The sequence below is a fragment of the Mchenga conophoros genome, linkage group LG8 (assembly GCF_057382185.1).
Source record: "Mchenga conophoros isolate Kocher_MC1m ecotype Shallow Benthic linkage group LG8, M_conophoros_male_GT1.1, whole genome shotgun sequence".
In the NCBI taxonomy this organism is placed as follows: Eukaryota; Metazoa; Chordata; class Actinopteri; order Cichliformes; family Cichlidae; genus Mchenga; species Mchenga conophoros.
Window position 1 is genome coordinate 9,643,172 of NC_140533.1, and position 24,559 is coordinate 9,667,730.

The 24,559-nt window shown below is 41.4% G+C and overlaps 2 protein-coding genes across 11 annotated transcripts in view; one reads left to right on the forward strand and one right to left on the reverse strand.

The window, feature by feature from the left end:
- The window catches only part of mapk8b (mitogen-activated protein kinase 8b), a 36,569-nt gene extending 25,500 nt beyond the window's left edge, over positions 1-11,069 (forward strand). For 3 of the 4 annotated variants that reach the window (XM_085283926.1, XM_085283924.1, XM_085283928.1), the window contains exons 9-12: positions 1,752-1,876; positions 2,883-2,946; positions 6,146-6,223; positions 6,697-11,069. In XM_085283926.1, the coding sequence (XP_085140052.1) occupies positions 1,752-1,876; positions 2,883-2,946; positions 6,146-6,223; positions 6,697-6,887 (458 nt within the window). In that variant the 3' untranslated portion in view covers positions 6,888-11,069. Of the gene's footprint in view, positions 1-1,751; positions 1,877-2,882; positions 2,947-6,145; positions 6,224-6,691 lie in introns of all 4 variants that reach the window. The other variant, XM_085283927.1, reaches the window with a different exon arrangement.
- A 5,933-nt stretch (positions 11,070-17,002) lies between these two features.
- The window catches only part of arhgap22b (Rho GTPase activating protein 22b), a 50,586-nt gene continuing 43,029 nt past the window's right edge, over positions 17,003-24,559 (reverse strand). For all 7 annotated transcript variants that reach the window (XM_085283931.1, XM_085283930.1, XM_085283929.1 and 4 more), the window contains 6 exons: positions 24,206-24,413; positions 23,973-24,105; positions 23,822-23,895; positions 23,611-23,732; positions 22,472-23,483; positions 17,003-17,234 (listed from right to left, as the gene is read on the reverse strand). In XM_085283931.1, coding sequence (XP_085140057.1) covers positions 17,012-17,234; positions 22,472-23,483; positions 23,611-23,732; positions 23,822-23,895; positions 23,973-24,105; positions 24,206-24,413 — 1,772 coding nt within the window. In that variant the 3' untranslated portion in view covers positions 17,003-17,011. The remainder of the gene's footprint in view (positions 17,235-22,471; positions 23,484-23,610; positions 23,733-23,821; positions 23,896-23,972; positions 24,106-24,205; positions 24,414-24,559) is intronic.

Genomic DNA, 24,559 nt, shown 5'->3' on the forward strand with positions numbered 1-24,559 from the left:
CTCTGTCAGGTTTCATACAGAATGTGAAACAATGTGTGATAATCAGGGCGGATGTCCTTGACAGGCTCAAATGGAGACAAAAGTGGATACATGTTCTCTGTTGAAAAGGCAAAAACCTCGGTGAGTTTCCCATCTTGGATAGCATCGGGGAGCAGTGTTTTGAAAGCTGGCTTTATTTGTTCTAAAGGCTTTGTGCAGTTTTTTTTCTAGTTTAAGGTCTGTGTGAGTCAGTGTCAAAACCCTAAAATAGACATCACAGGTACAAACCTCTGAGTGAGCAAATAAGCTCTAACCATGTACCGTTCAGACTTTTTGCTTGGGAGGGATAGCCAATCACAAGAAAGTTTAATTCTCTCAGTCATACAGGATTGGTTCATGACTTCCTATTAACCTCCGTTAGTTTAGGGTAGAATATGTATTCCCTGGGTAAAAATGGTCACAAAGACTACGCTGCACCAAAAACCACCTTGTGGACCTCACAACAGGAATTATTGTGATTTGTGGTGCTTTTCCGTACACTCAGCCATTTTCACCAATATTAGCGTTCCCCCATGTGCCAAATCCCACTTTAACCCTTGACTGCTCTTTTTTTTCTGTTTAGGTGTAGAGGCAAAGAAAAACAAAAAACGTTTGTATTCCCATGGACTGCTACATTTTATCATTATATAATTAAAAGAACAAGAGCTTCAGTTAGCTTGGCACGAAAAAAGCTGGTAGAAATGTCCTTCAAAGAGCTGCTTTTTACTATTTTGGGTATATTTCAGAGCTTGTACATTTTCACTTTTACTTGAATAAAGAAGTTTAATGAGTTAAAAAAAAAAACCCACCTTGTGATTGCTTTGATTGCTAGTAGATTGGCACAGTCGCCCGTGGTTTGATGCCCAAACTTGCTAGCCAATCAACAAGCAGTAGTGAAACTTGAAAAAGTGTGGTGCAGAGAATTTTAGCCCTGAAAGTAAAAGTTGTCTTACTGCTGAAATCAACCAATGACACAGCTTTTACTCTGAAGCTGAACGTGCTCTGTTTCTGAGTGGCATCTCACTCTTCAGTTTCACTGCTGCTTAGCAACTAGTTGGTGAATGTTTGCAAACAAGTTGGCAACAACGAGCAAACTCCTGTAATCCTTCACGATTAGTAGATTAGTCACACAGAGGTCACTTGTAGTCTCTATGTGAGTGAGGCCTTAACTTAAAAAGGAATGGTCAGTGTGATTCAGATAGAGGCAAACTTAGGGTCACAGAATAAGACAAATGGGGATTAATCTCAACTGTGAACCCCCAACCAATTTTGGCAGATGGCCTCCCTTTACCTGAGCCTGGTTCTGCTGGAGGTTTCTTCCTTTTTAAAGAGTTTTTCTTTCCCACTGTCACCACCTGCTCTCTCATAGGGGGTTGTCTGATTGTTGGGGTTTTCTCACTACTATTGAAGGGACCTCACAATATAAAGAATATTGAAGGGACTGTTGTGATTTGACGCTGTATTAGGAAAGAAAATGGGTCTGAAAATATACATTTGGAGCTTAATATAAGCAGAATTTTTCCTTTATGGAAAAACAGGACTTTATAAGTGGTACCACGAAAATTATGTTATGAATTTTTTCCCTTCCTCATGGATACTCATTCGTTTACATTTCAAAGCGGTTGCTGCCTACATTGTTTCCTGCACCAACATCCCATCTCAACAGGAAATGCATCTCATCAACCAAGCCGCACACTCCTGCATATTTTTTATGTTCAATTATTTCCTTTCAGCGAGCCAAGCCCGTGACCTCCTATCAAAGATGCTGGTAATAGATGCATCAAAGCGGATCTCAGTGGATGAGGCTCTCCAGCACCCCTATATCAACGTGTGGTACGACCCAACTGAGGTGGAGGCAGTAAGTACTTGAGTTTCGTGTATTTTCATTGCATTCCTGTTTGAGTGATAATCACATGGAAGTGGTTATCACTGCTAATAGCATCTATGTTCATTGATTATGGCAATCACACCTGAGCTCTACCCATTTCAGACCTCTTAAAAAATCCTTAATGTGCAACATCAAAGCCGCTCTAAGTGTAATATAATTTACTTTAGGCTGGAATATATCCCTCATATTGAATAGCTGATGGGAAAATTCGATTTAAGGGTCTTTTGAAGTTTAGCAGGAATGCCGCAATGTAGCTTTCCTCTGTAGAACATTGAACATTTTCCTGTAAAACAAGTGAAAAGGTAAAGTTTAACACCTTTCAAATGCCATTTTAAGCTCCCTTTTCTGTCTCAAGACTACAAACTGTAAAGCTGTGTCTTTGTGCTTCAGTCTCTAAAATTGAGATGGTGACAAATGTGAAGCCTCTCCTTGGAAACGCTGTGACTCAGCCAGTGCAGATTGATTTTTGACTGCGTTTTGGCAGATTGGGAAATGAGGCGAATTGTTGCTTTTTCCTCCTCTCCCCTGCCTGAAGGCTGATGGGTCAGATGGGTTTGAGTCTCAGTGACCTCTGACCTCATGGTCAGAGGTCAGATTTTATGAAAACCTTGTGAACACTTGAAGAAGGTGATGTAGTAATACCATAGGTGTGTCTAATAGCAGGCTGAGGGTACCACTTGTAGTCGCCAGTATTTTTCAACTCGGGATTCACTGAGTCCGAGACATCCTCATACACCTGCTGTATGTGAATGACTTCTGTAAATTTGACCTCTGGTTTGGTAACACTCATAAATCAGAGGCTACTAGCGTCGGCGTTTGTCTCTTAAAGAGGCAGCATCAGCATCTTCTCTTTGCTCTGTTAAATGTTAGAAAAGGGAGAGGTTTAAGCTATGGCCTGAGTCTATAATGTGTGCGGATGTGATATGAATGTGTGACCATTTGGTAAAAAGACACATTATTCTGTTTTTCTTTCCAGCCACCACCGGTGATCACAGACAAGCAGCTGGATGAGCGGGAGCACACAGTGGAGGAATGGAAAGGTAGGAAGGATCCTCTCCTCTCCTGTCATAAGTACTTAGCCGTTTACAGGGTGATGCATAAGGTTGGTCTAGCTTTGTGCTTCACAGCCTGTGGGACATTTAATCTTTGTTCTGGAAGGGAGTTGCATGTTTTCCTCTGCACAGTCTGTCAGAAACCATAAATGCCCCAGTGTCAGACACGTAGTCCTCATTTTCTGCTGAAAATAACTCTGTGTCCAAAGCAGCATATTTCCCCCGTTGGTCCCCTCGGCCAGAACATCAGAGCTTTAGTATTTAGTATTAGTATTTATTTATTTATTGTCATTGTCAAGAACAATGAAATTGCGTTTGGGGCTTCCATACAACCCAAAAAAAAGAAGAAAATAATAAATACCCCTTAAAACCCAAGTGTACATATTTAACCCAGTATGACTCCAATGCAATAAGACAATCCTTAGCAATAATGTTCGTAGAAATTCAGACAAAGACCTGAGAAACATGACAAAATACAACAATGCAACCCATTCAATATTATTGTACTGTGAGATATGATATCAGATATGATAGTTATCTATTTAAGAAAGAGGGGGGGGGGGGGCAGGAGGGGGAAGAGAATAAAGATATGATGCACCAATGCAGACCAGTTCATTGCTATTAAGAAGTTGGATATGGTTATTGTCCGTGAGAGGGGGGCAGAGAGTTCAGGAGCCTCACAGCCTGTGGATACAGGCTGTTGGCCAGTCTGGATGTTCTGGCCTGTATAGACCTGTACCTTCTCCCTGAGGGCAGCAGATGGAAAAGGTGGCGCGCAGGGTGATGTTGGTCCCGCAGGATACTGTGCACCCTCCTCAGACAGCGAGTGGGGAAGATATTACTGATCTCTGGCAGACTTGTTCCAATAATTCTGCCAGCTTCTTTCACCACCCGCTGGAGTGCTTGCTGATCGGCCTTGGTGCAGCTGGGGAACCACACTAGAAATCCATACGTCAGAACGCTGCTGATGGCACAGTTGTAGAAGTTCAACATCAGAGATCTGGGAATGTGTGCGCTCCGCAGTCTCCTCAGGTAGTAGAGGCGCTGTTGGGCCTTCCGTACAACTGAGGTGATATGGTTGCCCCAGGACAGGTCCTCGGTCACAGTTACCCCCAAGAATTTAAAACTGCTCACCCTCTCCACCGCCTCACTGCCAATGAAGAGAGGCAGATGGTTGTTATGGCCCCTCTTCCGGAAATCTACAATGATCTCCTTGGTCTTTTTGGTGTTTAAGACCAAGTTATTGTCGTGGCACCATGACTCTAGTTGTTGCACCTCTGTCCTATAGTTTGTCTCATCATTGTTGGATATAAGTCCGAGCACTGTGGTGTCATCTGCAAACTTAACAATGAGATTGGACGCGCAGGAGGAAATACAGTCATGGGTGAAGAGAGTGTATAGCAGAGGGCTCAGAACACACCCCTGAGGGGCACCGGTGTTGACCACAAGGGTGGAAGAGGTGTTCTTACCCACTCTGACACTCTGTCTACGGTTAGTGAGGAAGTCCACAATCCAGTTGCACAGAGAGGAGTTAAGTCCCAGTTGGTGGAGTTTGGGACGGAGTTTGTATGGCCGGATGGTATTAAAAGCCGAGCTGTAGTCTACAAAGAGGAGCCGTGCATAGGTGTTCCTGTGTTCCAAGTGCTTCAGTAATGTGTGCAGCACTGTGGCGATCGCATCCTCGGTTGACCGGTTCTCCCTGTATGCAAACTGGTGCGAGTCCAGGGATGGTGGAAAAGCAGCTCTGATGTGTTTAATGACCAGTCTCTCCAGGCATTTGGCGGGAATGGGGGTGAGTGCCACAGGTCTGAAATCGTTCAGACATGTGACATTTGACTGTTTTGGGATGGGAACGATGGTTGCTGCTTTGAAACAGGATGGTACCAGTGAACAGGACAACGAGGTGTTATATATAGAGGTGAAGACGTCCGCCAGGTCCGCAGCACAGTCTTTTAGCACCCGGCCCAGCACTCCATCCGGCCCGGCCGCCTTCCTGGTGTTAATGCTCCGGAACACACGCCTCAGCTCATGAGTGCTCAGGACCGGAGCAGGGAGAAAGATAGAGAAGAGGGAAAAGCTAATTTTCATTGGTGTATAAATGCAGATTTACATTTGGTTTTTGTTTAGTCTAAGTCTGCAAAATGAATGAAAGCTTTCAAAATTAGTGCAGTTCATTCTTCACGGTTACTTTACAATCCCCGTCATCTGTTTTTAGTCACAAATACTAAGGTGTGCAAACCTGCATCACCTTCCTGCTGGGTCTTTATTAACATAACTGTTCCTTTAATGTGAAAATGGTAAATTTAAAGCCTGTTTGCTTCATTCACAAAAATACATATTCCTGGATTATGATGCTTGGAAGCCTTGTGGGTAGAAAATGAAGTGTATGCTGAGGTGCTAAATGCTAGAGTTGCTTTATACTGGTGAGAAAATACCCACAGGCTACCATGTTAAAATGCTCATCTTATGCATACAGGTTCAGTTCTCGCTAGCTAATTTGTCCTTAATGACAAACGTTTGATTTTAGTGGTGTTAAGCCTTAAGGATGAATGGGGTGGGCACAGTGTAAGTGCTGCATTAGCTAGCACGACTCTTACATTTAAATACAATCACATCTGTTTTTATGAAACAAAACAAACTGAAAAACAAGCAAAACAAGTAGAACCAGTTTTTCCTTAAACTAATATGCATGTTTTATTATTCAAATTAATTTTAAATGCCGTAAAAACTAAACTGAGTAGCTGTTTTTCTTGTGTCCAGTCACATGTTTAGATTGAGCAAAATGGTGAGCTCATCACTTTAGGTTCAGGTTTTTGGAAATATTTGAGCTTTTTTAGATTTTTTTAATAGTAAAAGAGGTGTTTTCTCCATGTTAGTATTCCTTTGAATATCTTTAAGCTCCCCTGTCCTAGCAGAGCAGTGATAACAACAGGAGGTTCACACCTGAAAGTGTAAATGTGACACACAGATGGCTTGAAGACACACTGTCCCATTTCTGTCTCCTTAGAGTGAAATGTTCCCGTGTAAACTGGGCATTCATTTATTACCATTTTTTAGTCTGAAGCTTTTTGCCAAAAGAAGAAAAACATTTGTGCATGACCTCATCTTAAAACTGTCTTTCACCCTTTTTTTCTTCTTCAGTTTTTAAAGTGATCTGAATAAATGGCTTTCATTGTGTTTGTTACAGAGTTGATATATAAAGAAGTGCTAGACTGGGAAGAAAGGACGAAGAACGGCGTCATCAGGGGACAGCCGGCGTCCATAGGTTGGTGGACTTTGTTATGTGAGAGAAGGTTTTAAAATGAGTTTGTAATGGAAGAGATGAATATGTTTGCACTGCACAAGACGTCTGCGCATGATCACGGCTGCTGCACTATATTGCAAGTGATTGTAATGTATCTGAGACTAAGATGCTTTCCTTCAGATAACATTTGCAGCGCTTTGATTTCATTTCCCTAATCACTCTAATGGGAGCAGATGCGAACAGCGTTGGCCCTGACGTGACCCGCGCTCACATTTGTGTTAATTTATTTATTATTTCGGTGAATCTTCAAAGTCGTGTAGATAAACCGGATACATTCAGGCATTTATACGGCATGTGGTTCAGAATGAATCCACTCGTTGGTTTGTCAAATGTAAAAACCAGCCTTCACCATCCCGTCTTTATTAGATCAGCTGCTAAAGCACAATGCTGTTCCGTGACTGACCACAGGCCCATCCCTGCTTCTCATAGCACAGGTGCAGCAGTGAGCAGCAGCCCCCAGCAGCACCACCAGCACCATCCCTCCACTTCTTCCTCCACCTCCGCCAACGATGTCTCCTCAATGTCCACCGACCCGACCCTGACCGACACCGACAGCAGCCTGGAGACGGCGGGCCCTGCCGCCGCCGCTGCTACAGCCTCCGGCCCAATGGGCTGCTGCAGATGACTATCGCCTACACCTGGTTCTGGGCTGGGCCACGCCACCTGGTCACATCCAAGACCACCAGCCCGACACCGGCCCCTAGACCCACCCGCTGTGTTTGCTTCCCCTCCGTGCTCGTCTTCAGTAGTGTAGCTTTAACTAGCTAGCTGTTTGAAACATTTCTGAAAGGACAGATCTTTTTCTTTTTTAATGAAAGCTGTAGTCTTTTTCTTTACTTCTTTTCTTTTTTTAAAAAACAAAAACAAAATTAGGATTTCTTTTCAGTTGAGTCCTAGCTGTAATTTATTGTGGAATTTCTTAATTTTTTCAGAAACCTGAGATGATCAGAGAATTTTTATCATTTCACTATATTCTGGTTTGTATGAGCCAACAGTGAAAATTTAAAGAAATATCTGTAAAATGTTTCAATGTGATTTTTTTTTTCTCCACTTGTTAAGCTACTGCTTTTACAATTTGCCATATACGTGTAGATTGAGTTTGTACAGATTTTATTGTAGATGTAGTTTTACTCTTCGATACAAGTTTGCAGTGAGCCATTGAAAACCTAATTTAATTGACGAACTTTGTCTTAGCACTCCCCCCGTTTCTATTCTCTCTCCCATAATGTGGATATTAGATCATATGTATATCCTTTTATTTGAACTCTTTTGAGTCAGTACTACATTCTTCATTGTAAATTTTAACTTTAACGAAAGCTTTATAATCAACGTATTTTTCCCATCATTTAAAAATGCTGACATTTTCTCACCATGTGATTTGATTTTTTTTTTTTTTTTAACCTCTTACTACAGGATTGGTTATGGCACAGTTAGGTCCTGCAGGATATCCTCTTGATGACTGTCTTCTGTATTATTTTTAAGTGCTTTTAAAGTACCTCTTATCTGCAGATGGCTGTGCGACACGTTGGAAGTAGATAGGCGGAATAGTTTCGGTATCAATTCAGGACTTCAGAATGTTCTTCATTGTGCTTCGGGAGGTTTTTGTAAGACGTAGAGTAGTTTGAGGTTGTGAAGTCGGCGATGGCGTAAGTGGAATGTGTTTCGGTCAAGTAGGGCGACGTGATATTCGAGAACGCATGCGAACGTGTTGATATTTGGCATCTCGGAGCGACAGCGGTTAGGTGTAAAAGGTGTGTGCCTCCTTACTCTCAGATCCCGTTATTAGTAATGTGTTTTTGTTTTTAATTTTCAAATTTTTTTTCGTAATAATCAGCGAACACTTTGCGAACTAGACTTGCCTGTAACTATGGCTCAAACGAACTATCTCTATATAACCTAGCAGCACAAAAACCAGAGTCAAAAGAAACAAATTTTTTCTTACTGTATGCAATAATAGCGTCCTGTTTTAAGTGTATATGATTTTTGTGTTGAAAGGAAAAGTGCCTGTTGTTTGTCATTCATTCCTGAGTGCGTGTAGGAGGGAGCATTTTATCCGTCAGCTTCTGGATAACAACAGTAGTTTCCATGTCAGAGCGGTGACGTGCGAGGGGAGGTCGTAGTTCTCACGAGCGTGTTGTATATTTTTCTACTTGTTTTGGTTTTGGACTGTTGAGCAAGAGACTGCGGTGTCTTGCAGGAGAAGGTGGTGGTGACGTATGCATTGAGGTGCTTATGCATTTGTTGGAGTCATTTCAGAAGAAGAGGCAGTTTTATCAAGGTCTTTCATCAAAGTAAAAAGAAGTGTTTCTTTGCAGTGACAGCAACCAACATATAGAATAATGACAATTTTTATACATGTAATTTTCTTTAAGTAGTTCATTTAATTTGTTGACTGATGGACAGAAAAATTAAGTGCTGGATCAAACTATATGAGCAAACTCTGCGACTGAATTCATGCTAGTATTTTAAAAAGCTTTGGATAAAGTTTAATATTAGAAAGGCAGATTGACACTAGTAGAAAAAAGGCAGAGCCATGCAGCCACATCACATATAGCACATAACACTTGTATTAACTGAAAAGAATGTCCTTGCCATATTGAATCAGCTAGCCATATTAGCTTATTTTCTTGCAGCAAATCTGCCTGCCACCAAATGTTTGCATAATATTTATTTATGTGATGCGCTCTCACGTGGATCGTGGATGCTGACAGCAGAGGAGTACATGCTACAGTGCTAGGATTGTCAAATTGTGTAAGACAACACCGTCTGCATCCTGTTGTTTTCAGTGGTGACATTATCTTTAGACTGTAGCATACACTGTAGTTCCACTCAGGCAACTTCTCTGCCAGATATTTAACCATTTATTAACAGCATGATTTCTCAAATATTAACACCACTGAGGGCCTTGTCGGTGTCAGGTTCTGAATTCGCACCCTATTCATGTTATTGATCTATAACAACTAGTAACTTTACATCTAGTGGTTTTTACTCAATCAGGTTGAACCATAAAATATGTCTAAATAGCTGAAAAATTATCTATAGTAAAATTAACGTAAACGCCTAATATTGCACCAGTCTGTGATGGCTAATGCTCGCTAATAGTCCTAAGCTGGACATATTACATAAGCCAGCTAGTTATCCAAAACCTTATCAGATCCAAACTTATCAGATCAACAGTCACACATTATTCAAAACAGATTTTCCCAAAGGGTGGCATGTTTTCTTTCCTGAGCTAGCATGTAATTTATTAGCGAAACAACTGTTGGTTTTGTTTTTTGTTTTTTTGTCATGTTACTACCTTCGCTGGTGTCATTTAGCTGCACAGCCAATAGTATTTCATATATCAGCAGACAAACATGGCTATCACTTAGCTGCACAGTTGTTAATATTTTACATTACAAAGCAAAAGCTGGCCCTATCAGTGAGCTACAGGACAGTTAGCATCCAAAATGGCAGCCTGGTGTTAGCTTAATATCTGGTGTGTTAAGAGGCAAATGTTAGCGTTTACACTGAGCTACACTGTATTAAAGTATAAAAGATGGACGCAGTCTCTGTGATGACGTCTACATAAAAACAGGAAAGTGTTTACTGAGGTCAGAGCAGAGTGCTGTTTCTCCGAGCTTTATTTTTAATAGCCGACTCGTGGCTATTAAAAAGATTGCAAGTTTAAGGACAAAGTACAGCGTTAGCAGCTGTGGAGCTTCACCCATACAGCACAACAAAATCAACCTGCAGTCATTTAGTTTCTAACTAAATGTTGTAAACTAAAAATTGATTTTTTTTAAATGACACAGTTAATGCAGAGAAGCAGTGGTATGCATCAAATTGTCATATTAGCTGAAAAGAAAGATGATGTTCTGTAAAGTGCTCTTAATTTTCTTAGCCCATCGGTAGGAACAAATAATTGGAGTATTTTCTTCTTCTGAGGTTGTTGTTTTTGTCATTATTACATCTCTCAACCACTTTCATTCTGATTCAAGTCAGCTTTGATGAACTACCTCACGCTGAATTTCTGCCTGTTCTTGCATATAGTCGCCTGCAGAATTAGCTATCGAAGACATGTGAATAACAGATTCCATTATTTATTTATTTGAAAGTGTACTATTTGTCGGTTTCAACAGACTTCTAGTTTTGTACATTATGTATACTTCACCTAGAAGTAAGAGAATTGTTATATGTATTTTTTTTTTTTTTTGTTGTTGTTTTCTTTTTGTTTTTGAACTAAATGTGCAATACCTTCAGCAAACTGTGCGAGTAGTATGTGATGGGCCTAGCCTTTGTTAGCTGTCTCCTGAAGGTAAAGAAAATGTTTGGTACTGTCAATCCATGTTTTGATTTTGTTTTTTTAAATGAATAAGATCAGTTTTTATTTCTGTGACTTGTTTATAGTCAAAATGTTACGTATTTGGTCTTACCCGTCAAAAAACAAAGAAACAAAGAAAGTCTTTCACCTGGAGTTTGATGCAGAGACCGAAAGTTCTTTGACTCACACATGGGTGACAGATTTTTGATTTGGGGACATGCTTAGAATAATATTGTTAAGAAACTCACACAAAAAATGAGTCAATACCTACAAGAATTCATTATATGTATGGTGCTGGTTTGTAATGTTTGCTAGTGAATCCAGCCATGCAAGTAGTTTTAAGATTTCCTGGATCTGCGACACCCAAAAAACTGCAACCCACAAAGAAGTGCACTACTAGAATACATGCATTGGGATCTGATGATGCCACCTCTTAAAAACTCAAAAACGGAAAAAAAAATGAAAAAAATAAAATATACTGCAAATAAAACAAATACACTTTGATTCATTCATTGTATGTCTGTGTCTGTGAATAAAGACAAATGCAGTTCTTAAGGGTACTCGCGGTAAATCCCTGCATTTAAATCCTCCCAGAAGTAACTAATACTATCAACAGAATATGTATATTCGGTATAATCTTTATTTAACTGTGAAAGTCATTAAAGACACATTTTTCCTGGAAAAGGGTGATACAGAAAGTGGTCTTGGGCTAAAAAAAAAAAAAAAAATCAAACATTTCAACATACCACCTGGTAAAATACTGCCCCTTGGTGGTGCAAGGTTTATTTAAGATTCGCAGCGGGTAATTACATAAAGTACCTTTTAGGACCAGCAAACTGTGAAGCACCATAATAACAGTAATGAAAATAATAATAAAAAAAATATTCATGTAGTTGTCCTTAAACATCACCACACATGTCAAACATTCATGAAACCCTTTCAATCAAAATGTAGCTTCTGTTGAGACAATCAGTTTGGGTCAGTTGATATATTCATCAGCTAAGGACAAGTATTGATGTGTGTGTGTTTTTGGTTATTTGTGATATTTTGCAGGTATAGTTAAGATTAACAAGTGATGACCACTCATGGCTTGTTTGATTTTTTTTTTTTTTTGTTTAATGGCCTGAGTGATGTCATTGGGAAAGAACTGCTATAGACCAAATGACCTGAAACAAGGATGGGAACAGTCAGTTGTGGAAACGGAAGAAAAAAAGTAAACTATCAGTGACTAGTATTTTTTGCAGTTGCCATCTTGTTTTGTTTTCTGCTTATTGTGAACCAAAGTGACCGTATTTGAATAAGAAGCTAGGCATCGACAAAGAGCTGGGTCTGAATGAGAACCTAAAAACACCATGTACGTCTACATCCTGGCATCTTATCTATTCCTTTTTTCTTTTTTTTTTCCTCGCCTGTCCCGTTTGGTTCTTTTGCCATCAGAATTATTGTCTAAAGGCAAAGAAAGATGCCCAACGGATTTCTTTCACCAAATGGACCATCCCGGCCTTGCCGCATTGGTCCATTTGATTGACCTTTGTTTTTATTGTTTATTTTATTTTATTTTCACTTGCTACACACGGGACAGACATGACTGGGGGAAAGAAAAGGGAGGAAAAAAGAGAGGTAGGGAAAGAAAAACAGCGGGGAAGAGGAACGGTGATAAAGGGCAAAGAACAAACAAAACAAACAGACAAAAAATACATATTTCAATCACCTGTTGAGAAAGAAAAAAGAGAAAACAAGCAAGAAAAGAGAGCAATATAATGAACAACATCATTGCGATAATCTAACAGTAAAAAACAGTAAATATTGAATATTATTGTGCAGCACGTAAGATCGACAGCGCACAGTGTAATTTGAGGTAGGAGCCAAAAAGGGTGTAGTTTGTGTGTGTGAGCACCTGTGTGTACACCCCCGAAGGGGCCCGAGCGAGCCCCACGCTCCAGGCCCCGACAAGCAGCCACCAGGAGTGAGTCGGTGCATACCTGGACGCCCATCCCCGGACACCAAGAACCACCAACGCACCGATGTCTGAGGGTGTCTGCCACTGACAGGGGGAGTGGTGGGGGGAGATAGGCCTCCATACCTTGGAGGGCCTGAGATGCCCCTAGAGAGGTGGTGTCTGATACCCGACCTGACATATAGACACAGACAAACAGGCACACACAGAAACGAACATCCATTCCCACCCTCATGCTCTCATATGCACTTACTCCACACTCACCCAACGTGGAGACAGACATAAATAGACACTGTACACACAATCACACTCCCCAAGCGTACTCTATACCCCAGGTCTAGGTACCCTTGCATCTTATCTATTCCAAAGTAGCTGAATCTTAAAACTTATCTTCCTGGACCGTTTTACTCTGAATGGGATCATCAGCCATCATAAATCCACTAAAAAACTTAGCCTACTTGGTAAAAAGTGAAAACTCTACTTTTTGCAACAGTGCAGTTGTTTTATGTTGCTAATCTGAAAGAATGGCAGTTAGCATCACTTTGAAGCTAGGTTCACTTTTTTATTATCTCTGTGAGATCAAAATATGCTCACTGTGTTGTGCTTATTCTATCATTCAAAGTTTAAGTATTACAGGATTGTGAGGTGTGCCAGTATTGGATTGATTATTAGCCAGCATCTGCTATTTGGGCTAAGACTTTAGACAAGCAGTCCCCAATCCCCGGGCCGCAAGAGTTGAAGCTCGGGTGTGAAATTTATGGTTTATCGCTTTTTTTTTTTTTTTTTTAAATCATTTTTATCATTAACTCTGTTTCCATGGGTCTTTTCCCGTGTGTTATGAATAAATCCTCTTTTTTTTGGTACCAGTACTAGTTTTATTTTGTTGTATTTATCCGCGACACCTTAACGGCCGATCCATGAAAATATTGTCGGACATAAGCCGGCCCGTGGCGCAAAAAAGGTTGGGGACCGCTGCTTTAGACTGTATATAAAATTGGAGGCCAGTGTCAGGATTTGACCACACCCATTTTGATTCTGGGGCCAAAAGTGGCCATATTTGAACAGAAGGTGGAGCGCTAAGTTATCACCTGTAACGCTAACAGAAACTCCAGTAGGTCAGGTTAATCACCGTCATGTGTGTAATCCTTGTCACCTTTATTTCCATACATGGTCATTTGTTACAATAGTGGAAATCCATAATAAATAAGCACCATAGATGATCCGCAGAGCAATAACAAACATTTAACCTTCGTCATGAGACATATAGGAGAAAAGTAAAAGGCTGTTGGAATCAAAGAGTTAGACCAGCGTGTACATGTGCAAATGAAGTCAATATAACAACACTGTATTTTAGCTCTTTAAAAAATGGTCACATTGCCCAACCAAAAGCACGCTTTCACATATAATTGTACTGCCTAAGGGGCCCTTCGGGGATTGACTGTTACTAGTTACACCTCTCGATGTTCTGATTAACGGTAAGATGCTGAAGATAACGTTCTCACAAAACTCAGTAGTACTCACTCATCTTGGGAGCAGACATTTGAGTGTTACAGTGAGTTTGATGCTTTCTCTATTGTTTACAATTTTCTATCGGGCTGGTTTGATCAACGACACATTACATTCACTATAAAGATACATTCTTAATGCAAAACTTCCATTCAATTCACAATTCACTTTCACAAGAATTGGCACCTTCGAGGGACTCATCAGCATCAGCAGTTTATTCCATATGTCTTTTAAAAAAGCTATTATGGAGAAGTATATGCACCACATCTGTGGACAAGCAAGCAACACTTCATTTTTCCTAGTTCAGAACACTTCCCTGAAGGCACAACCAGGAAACTCCATTGTTTCTTTGAGGGCAGTGTTCAGCTTCGTGTGCCAAAATCAACATGGCTTCCAGGCAGGCCATTCTGATCTCTCGTGAGCGAACTGAGGCGGTCTAGCTTTGGTATTTTACTGTGTACTGTAAATGGACTTCATGTACTGAGGCACATATCCCGTGTGCTAAGCTGAAAAGAACCTGTTATATTATCTGTACATTAAAGGTATGTTGACATCAGTGAGGATCAGAGCGAACCAAAGATTGAGGCTTTGCCATCAAATGAGTTCGGGAACCATGTCGATGGTGACGAGAGGCACTGGAAGAGCCTGAGGATAAAAGAAGAGCTATGGCAGAAGTCCCATCTGTTAATGCGTTTGCTTTTTTTTTCCCCTCTGAAAAGAAACTGTTTGGAAAGAGTAGTTTTATTAAACCTGCCTTTGTGTTGCAATATACAAATTGAACCTCCTAAAGCTACCACTGTAGTTAAGGAGTCAGTTTACCCAAATAGTACAAAATACTCGTAATTAGAAGTTATAAGCTACTCAAAAACTTTCATTTGCCCAGATTTGAAGATATACAGTACATGAATGGGATTTTGGCCAGCACTAACCTAGTATAATTTCAGTGTCTGGTGTTTAAAAGATTAAAATGATATTTAAAAAGGGTCAATTTGTAAAAGTTACAGTTCTTTTTTAGAAACTAACATTTTCAAATTCTGAAACAGAAAAGCGTTTGCTAGCTTCCTCTACAGCCTAAACTGACCCTGCAGTATAAGACACTGTTTGACATTTTGGGAAGTGTATTTGCTTTCTTGCCAAGTTTTAGCTAAAAAGTCCAATATCATCATGCATACTAACGCTAGACATAGCTACCTCGGGTTAGCATGAAAACCACAACCTAATATTTTCTTAATATTTCAGTTTTTAAGTGCCCAGAAAATGAAATTATATATGTTAATCAATTAGCTTTGCAAGTGTCAGTGAAGTTTTTATATATAAACAGTACTAGGCCACCATTTTAACTTGTGTTACGCTAGGCTAATTGGTTAGCTACCTTTATCAAACGAGCCATTTCTAGCAATTTCTGACCAAAAAATCTATGTATGGGGCCAAAATGCTTTTTGAGGTGTATGATGAAGGAAACTACAGAGCCCCGCAGGGGACATGGGAGAAAAAAAAATTAAGACTGACTTTTGCGAGATCTCGCAAAACTATCTCGGGATCTCGCAAAAGTTTTGCGAGATCTCGCAAAACAAACTCGGGATCTCGCAAAAGTTTTGCGAGATCTCGCAAAACAAACTCGGGATCTCGCAAAACAAACTCGGGATCTCGCAAAACTTTTGCAAGATCTCACAAAACAAACTCGGGATCTCGCAAAACTTTTGCTAGATCTCGCAAAGGTTTTAGCCGCATTCTTCCCGTTAGCTCGAAGCTAACAGGAGGTCGAGACCTACTTCAGCCGGGAGGAACACCGCTTTCCCGGCACATCGTGCCTCGACCTCCCGGTCGACTTCGAGCCGGCGTCCGAAGAATGCGGCTAAAAGTTTTGCGAGATCCCGAGTTTGTTTTGCGAGATCTCGCAAAACTTTTGTGAGATCCCGAGTTAGTTTTGCGAGATCTCGCAAAAGTCCGTCTTAATTTTTTTTTCTCCCATGTCCCCTGCGGGGCTCCGTAGGAAACACCACCTGTTAGGTGTATAATGACTTATTACTAACAGGTGTAAATTAAAGTCTTTTACCATACCATGCATAACAGCTTTTGTCTATTAACGATTCTTTGTTGGTTTTAAGTTTTTATTACTAAAATGATATTTTGATCTAACAAAAACTAATTACTTTCCCTTTTTTAAAATCATCAACAAAGCAGAATAACTGTGAAGTGTAAGAAAATATCTCTAAGGTATTAGCTATTTATGTCTTAGCTACCTATTAACATGTTTACGCCTACTTTGAAACAATCACTATGAAGCTGTGTTCATAAGCCCAGTAGGCTTTTGCATTTTATAATCAATAGCCTAATAGCTTAAAAAAAAAAACTTCTTAAAAAATGGCTCTTTACCAATGGTTCTAGAGCCTCGTGTTTGTGCCCCTAAGCTAGGCTCAATGGCTATTAGCTTTAGCACCTTCTTTGACATACAGGCATGAGATTGGTTTCACACTTCTCATCTAACTCTGCAAGACAGCAAATAAGTGTATTTCCCAAAATGTGAAGCTATTGCTTTAAGATCCCATACAGATAGACAGCAGTCCACTGTCTTAAGTTGCACACTTTTAACACAAAATCCATTCAGTTATTGTCCTTTTAAAGTAGTGGTTAAAGAAGTCAGTGCTATCCACTTCATAAATTGTTACATTATGTTCCACCATTTATATCCAGGCACCTGAACTCAATTTGTAAGACAAACCTCTGCAGTAATCACAGGAGGGCCATCTTTTTAAAATGAGTTTGAAGCATGCGTAACAAAATCAAGACCACTTGCTGTTTAGTAGAGATGATCCTCAGAAAGAAAACAGTCAAAGTTTATTTCCTTCAGAATTTTCTATCTGATCTCTACGCATGTGCACAAGTAGGTTTTCTTTATTTTCTATTTTCAGTCTTATTTTGAGTTAGGACTCATACCACAAAATGCCCCACCCCCACCCCAAGACAGATGAGAGGCCGTGTATCAAAGGTCACTAGTCCTTGCACCAAGGGCCAGATCGCCCAGCGTGGCAAAAAAATCCTCCATTTCCTTTTCCAAGAGGCGGTTGCGATTCTCTGCATCCTCCCGTGCCCGCTCAGAGTTTCTGAGTTTTATCTCCAGCATGCGCTGCTTCTTCCTCTCCTGCTCCATCTCCTGTTCCAAACGCTCCATCTGGGCACACAGAGCAGCACTAGACTCTTCCAATCTGTGTGGAAGCACAATACACACAGAAAAGGTCACGGACATTTGCCTTTTTTCTGTTTGGCTGAACCACCCAGTAAAGCACATTTCAAACAACTTCCTACCTTCCCAACTTTTTGTCTGACCCGTGTGCCCAGATTAATACTAATGTGATATTCTTGGCATTGGAGGAAATAAAACAAATCTGCCCTGCAAGAACCGCTGTTAGCTATCTCTCTCTCTACATATATATATGTCTTACTTGCATAATATAATCTCTATCAGTTTTCTGCAAACATTTCCAACACTATCTGGAGCTGAGCTACCAAAACTGGCACACAGGTATAGCTTATAGTTCTTATCTATAGCAGATAATAACATCATCACGTTGCCTAGCCAACACCTACCAAGGGCTATAATGACCCATTTGCAGCATTTATGCACCTCTAATGCCTTATAAGAGCGTTGTATAACTTTAATTTTGCAACGGTAAAATTTCCTTTATATCCAGCTTTAATTATATATAATATATTATGATGTCATCATGTTGCCATGCAACCACCTAACAACAGACTAAAATTATAGACCAAACAATGTGTCCAAATTCATGGGCTGCATCCTCCTGAGGACGCATTTGTAGACCGATTACATCACAGCGACGCGCCGAAGGCTGTCCAAATTCGTAGACTCCTCCGAATGCAGCCGACAAATGCGTCCTCCTTTTCCCCAAATTTGAAGGATGGGTCGGGTGTGTCCTTCGTGGCCCACCATATCCCAGAATTCATAGCGCGGCCCAGCCAAACTCCAGTTTCCGGCAATGGCGGCCGCTACTAAGTTTTAAAATTACTCTTATTAATCTTTCTGGGTCACAAAATAAACTTTTAACATATTTTCAGACAAGAATGTGGGTGTGTAAACTTCAAATATCTGCTCGGTTTATCAAGATATCACATATTTCCAAAAGTGCTTCAATGTTTTCGGAGACGTCTGTTATCCACCAGCTCGATAGCTAGCCAAGAGCTGGCTATCTAGGGTCACTAGAGCCGCAGAGAATGGCACAACTCCCGGCACATCATTTTCAGATCACCGCGGGCTTTCGCTACTCAGGTTAAACGTAATATATAAGTCACTTAGACAACCTAAAATGTTATTGTTTGGCTTTTTTCAGTGTTTTATTTGTTGTAAAGTTATTAGATTAGATAAAATAAAACTTTATTAATCCTCCGGGTGGGTTCCTCCTTGGTTTTCAAACAGCTGAATAAACGTCAAACAGAAAACGGATTAAACAGAAGTGTGAGATTTACGCCAGTGTCCTGTTATATTTTAGATAGCAAGGAGCAGACGGCCAAGTTTATTAAACTCCACCGAGACAGCGGTGACGCTAATCAGAAGGCTAGACCGTCCAATTTCACAGTCGTTTACTTCCGGTTTACCCAACCTGAGGACCCGGCCCACGTAGACCGCGAAGGCCGGGTCCTCAGGAGGATGCAGCCCATGAATTTGGACACGCCAATAATGACGCATGGGCACAGGTATATAAATATGCTGCTTCCAGCCCAATGATTTAACATTTTGTTTGTTGCTTAAAGCACCTCTGTGTCATGGTCCTGGGTCATGTGACCCAGTATTCTGAGTTTTGTTATTTTTTTCAGTCTAGTTTCATTTCAGTTTATCTAGTTACATTCTGTCATGCCTAGGTTACAGTTTTAATTCATGATTTATCAAGCTCCCCATTTTTAAGAAGAATAAGGACCCACTTAAATGTGAGTCATATCGCCCAGTAAGTTTACTTGGATGTGATTATAAAATACTGACCAAGGTACTGGCAGCTAGAATTGAGCTTGTCATAAGTAAGATAATACATCCTGATCAGACAGGGTTTGTTGCAGGTAGACAACTCTCCAGCAATCTCCGCCGTCTGTTCAATGTAGTATATACTGCTGAAGATAACATTATGCCAGAGATTGTGATATCCTTAGATGCCCACAAAGCCTTTGATCGAATAGAGTATTACTACCTATTTACGGCCCTCGAAAGATTCGGCTTTGGTCCAACATTTTGCTCATGGATTAAAATAATTTATTCGAGCCCCCAGGCTATGGTGAGAACGAATAATATCATATCTGAACCCTTCTCTCTATTCCGGGGAACAAGACAGGGGTGCCCTTTGTCACCCCTGCTCTTTGATGTGGCAATTGAACCCCTTGCGATGATGCTGAGACAGGCTGCTGAATTGGTAGGGATACAAAGGGGGACACAAAACCATAGGCTGTCCTTATATGCTGACGATCTCCTCCTTTTTCTGTCAAACCCTGCCACTAGTATCCCGGTGGCCCTTGGTATTATCAAAGATTTTGGGAGGGTGTCGGGCTATAAAATTAATTTAGACAAAAGTGTTCTTTTCCCCATTAATAAACAGGCGAGGAAACTTTCTTTCCGGGCCTATCCCTTTGCAATACATAAGGATAGATTCGCATATTTAGGTGTTAATGTAACTAGTAAGTATAAAGATTTACTGGACTATAACTTTAAAGTTGCACTGGACAAAGCGAAATTAGATATGGAAAGGTGGGCGTCGCTCCCCTTATCATTAGCAGGGAAGGTAAATTCTGTTAAAATGATTATACTGCCGCGGCTCCTCTATTTATTTCAGACGATACCGATTTTCATTCCTAAATCATTTTTTAAGGAATTGAACAAATGTACGTCTGCCTTTATTTGGAAAAAAACTATCCCCAGGATAAGACGGGAGTTTCTTGAGAGACAGAAAGAAGAGGGAGGTCTGGCTCTGCCGAACTATATGCACTACTATTTTGCTGCTAATATACATAAGTTGTTATTTTGGGTCAAAGAGTTGGATGAGGATGAAACCCCAATATGGGTTCATATGGAAAGGTATGTCTCTAGTCCAGTGTCCCTGCGCTCCCTGGTCTGCGCTCCTCTACCCTTGAGCAAACATCTTTACACAAACAACCCGGTGGTATCTCATTCTCTGAAAATTTGGACTCAATTCAGATCACATTTTAAAAACAGAACCGCCCTCCTGTCTGCTCCCATCTATGGAAATCACTTGTTTCCCCCAGCCCTCGGGGGAACAGCCTTTAGGGAATGGCATAGAGCTGGGGTGGAATGTGTCAAACATCTTTTTAAAAATGGTACTTTTATGTCTGCTGCTCAACTGGAAAAGGACTATGGAATTTCCTCCAAGACTAATTACTTTAGATATTTCCAGATTCGGGACTTTGTGAAAAAGTCACTCAGCCCCTCCCTCGAGCTTCCACAAAGCGGATGGACAGACGAGTTGATGGACACAGATCCGACTGCTAAGGGGACAATCTCCACGCTATATACACATATTCAGAATGTGGCTTCCCCCTCCCTGGACAATGTAAGACGGAAATGGGAGGAAGAATTGGGGCTGGACATTTCAGAGGTTGACTGGGGGGGGGGCTGTAGATCTAGTACACTCTGCTTCTATATGTGTGAGACACGGATTGATACAGTTCAAGGTGTTGCACAGACTGCATTTGTCAAGGGAGAAACTGGCAAGAATGTACCAGGGGGCCAATCCGACCTGCCCCAGATGTAAACAGGTACCAGCCAACTTATGCCACATGTTCTGGTCTTGTTCCAGGCTGAAAGACTTTTGGGCTAACATCTTTAGAACATTCTCATTCATTTCTAATAAGGATATGGAACCAATGCCTCTGACAGCCATCTTTGGTGTGGCACCGAGGGAAACTCAACTAACAGCCTCTCAGAGGAAGGCAATAGCATTCGCCTCATTGCTGGCTAGGAGATTGATTCTACTTAACTGGATAAAGGCAACACCGCCATCCCATAAACGCTGGGTGGAGGAGGTGATGGCACACCTCAAATTAGAACATCTCAGATTTACTATACAGGGCAACACCAAGAAATTCTTTAAGGTCTGGCAGCCTTTCATTTCCTATTTTGAAGATGAGTTTCCTTCCACTCCATAACTGGCAACTCCCCCCCCCCTTTTTTTTTTCCCTTTTCTTTTCTTCCTCTGTCTGGGTATAGTTTTGTCTTACACTGTGCGGTAGGACTTGAGTTCGAGCTTTTCTGTATGAATGATATGCTTTCTGAAAACTCAATAAAAACACTTTGATTATTATTATCAAGCTCCCCATTTGTCTCATCCCTGTGTGAAGTTTTTTGTGTTAAGTCTTCGTGTGCTTATCTGTCATGTGTCATGTCCAAGTTTTCTTTGTTTGTCAAGTTCGAGTCATGTCTGGGTCTCGCTATGTTTCTCGTTTTATTTTGAAGGATCCTTGTGTTTTTTGTTTATTGTATTTAGCTTCGCGTCCCCTGTCCTGTCATTATGTTAATTGTTGTCAGCTGTTTTCCCCGTGTGATTCCGCTTCCCCTGATCATTCCTTATGTGTACTTAATCCGTGTGTTTCTGCTCAGTTGGTGTCAGATCGTCTGTTATCCTCACCTCATCTTTTCATAGTTTCCGTTATTGTCTCACTGTTTCATAGCCTGCCTAGTTACTCTGTGTTCATAGTTTTTTCATAGTTCTTTCACAGAGTGTCATAGTCTTTTTAGTTTACACAGTGTTCTTAGTCTCCTTAGTTTTCCCAGTTTCAGTGTTCTCTAATGTTTTTGTCATGCCATCAGCCACAATAAAGGCTCGCTTTATTTTTGGAAACCTAGTTCTGTCTCCACTGTGTCTGCATCTGGGTCTACCTCTTCTTCACACCGGTGCACCCCGCCGTGACACTCTATGTCTTAAAAAACATGCCATTTATTTCCATGACAGGTTTTAGTTGCAAAAAGGGAAAGGTTTTTGAAAATACCAGTTCATTTTCAGTGTTACAGATAACAACATTTTAAGTGTTAACACACTTAAATTGGTGTGTTACAAACTGAGCATAGGTGTGCTTTAACCATGCCATTTGGGTTTAGTATAAAAAATGGTAATTGGAATTATGGTAAATATACAATCTTTTGTTTTGGGAACTTTTTCCATCTCAGGATGTATTTCATATTTATTTATTCAGTCTTTATTCACTGTCTTCCTGACGTGTTCCCCCAACTGTAAAGAACAGCAATACGAAAGTGCCCTTTAAAGGGCTCACAGCAGGTTGTAATTGAAGTACTTCCATTGGTTCTGTGCTAATGAAATAAAAGCCTGACATCCAAAACCATAAAGTTCATTCAAATGTCTTTCTATTTACCATATAAAAGACCGACACTACTATTATAAGTTTGAAAGATCCTGCATCAGAGACTTACTTTTGGATCCTGGCCTCATATGTAGTCTTCTGTTTTCTCAGCTCGTCTTTCAGTCCCTCTACCAGGCTGCTCAGTGTTAGTTTTTCCCCATCTCCATCTTCGGATATGATAATGGACGGCACCCCGGCTGCCGTGGCCACGTTTCCATTTTCACTGCAGGCTGCGCTGCTGCTGCACAGCTCCATGGCCTCGCAACTGTCCTGCTCGGAGCTCGCGTCTGTCGTCATCCCTCCATCCCTTTCTTTGTTAATCTCTCTGTGGCTTTCTCCATCTTCCACCACACCTCCACAGTTCTGGTGCACCGGGGGCTCGCTTGCTGAGTCCGGGACAGATATTTCACAGGAGGACGTGGACCACGGTGTGCTGGATACACTTGGAACGCTCCCCATGCTAGAGGAGGAGGTCACGTTGTCATACGTGGACAGCCTCTGGGACGAGCCGGTGGAGTCACGGTCACGGGTGGACCGTTCCCCTGAAGATGTGCGCCGGTGTCCCCTCAAGGAGGACAAACCGTTCATAAGCCAGTTGCCCCCGCTTCCACCTCCTCCACCACCAGAAGACAGACTGGTTGTATCTGCTGCGGAGCCACTGCTGCTGGTTTGCTTAGCTTGCGGCTGGGAACGAGGCGCTGAAGAGCTTTTGAAGGAATATTTCCAGGAAGGCATGGTCTTGGCTTGTTTACTCGGACTGATTACCGTCTCACCCTTTCCCGATGAAGACCCAAGTTTTGGTCCAGGGTTTGGGTTAGGGGTCTGAGTGGGACTGACGGCTGCGCACAGCTTGGCGTCCAGGGATGAGGCACTGCTGTGCAGATCTTGGTCTGGGTTGGAGACGGGGCAACTCTGAAGGTCCTCTTCAGAGATCCAGGCTCCCAGGCTGCGGTGTTGGAGATGATGCCCTTGGATGGGGATCTCAGTTTGGGGTAGAGCTGGCCCCTCCTGTTCCCTCCCTGAGTACAAACGGTTGTGTTCCCTGATGAGGACTGTCATCAGGTGCTGGACAAGAGAAGTTCCTAGACAATACAAATCACATTCAGCCGGTGTCGGTATAACTTTTTTAGTTTTATTCTAAACTATCATTTTTAATAAATAAATTACAGAAAAACAGAACCTTATTTGATTGTCATTAATTTTCTGTACCTTCCATGATAGTGACTGGGTCCTCCATCTTCGGTCTAAGGATGTTAGGTCCAAATACTGTGGCAAGGTTCTGGACACTCATCTTGTTCTCATTACAGTGGGACTGGACCTCATCAAGGAATCTAAGGAGAGATATAGTGAAAAACTAGAGTAAAAAACTGATTAGGCTACAAAAGCCTAAGTTCTCAACCTAACGGGTGAAGTCACTCACTTGCATATGTACTTGAGGAGGTTGTAGTTCGGTAGAGGTAGAGTGCTAACTTGCTTTCCAAGCTCCTGGACTCCCTGATATGAGACAAATCATCCTTATTCTACTCACAGTACCACTCAAAGTCCTCACACCAAAGGTAAACAGCACATACCTCCTCCTCATCTTTGGCCAAAAGCTGCGCACAGGTTAGAAAGTCTTCATATTTGGAGAAGGGGATAACTGGTTCAGGCAGCTCTCGCAGGTACAACTTCAGCAAGGATGCCACTGTGTGGACGTCTGTGTTACTGCAAGTCAGAAAGAAAGATGATTCAGTAGAATTCAAATCAGTGATGATCATAAAAGTCTTTGGCAAAGTGAATTTTCCCATTTCATCCTCTCACCCACCTGTCAAACAGGGGCTTGTCCCCACAGTCGAAGGCCTCCTGCAGCTCCCTGACCAGGTTGGCCTGTCCTGGCATTCGAAAGAGACCTTCCTCATCCAGACCCCTCTCTCTGATAAAGTCCACACACTGCTCAACCAGCAGGGGTGCAAGGCGGGGGCCAAACTTCTTCTCGTACTGCACTGTGTCCTCTAGATGCTGGCCAAATATCCCTGTTGACAGATGGAAGAAACATAACATGTCAGGGCTTTCTGAAGGCACGAGGCCGTAGTTGGTTTTTGGATTGTGGAGCAAGTGATGAAAATATGTACATTTATTCTGTGGGAAAATTGAATATGACAGGATGTTTCTGGAACAG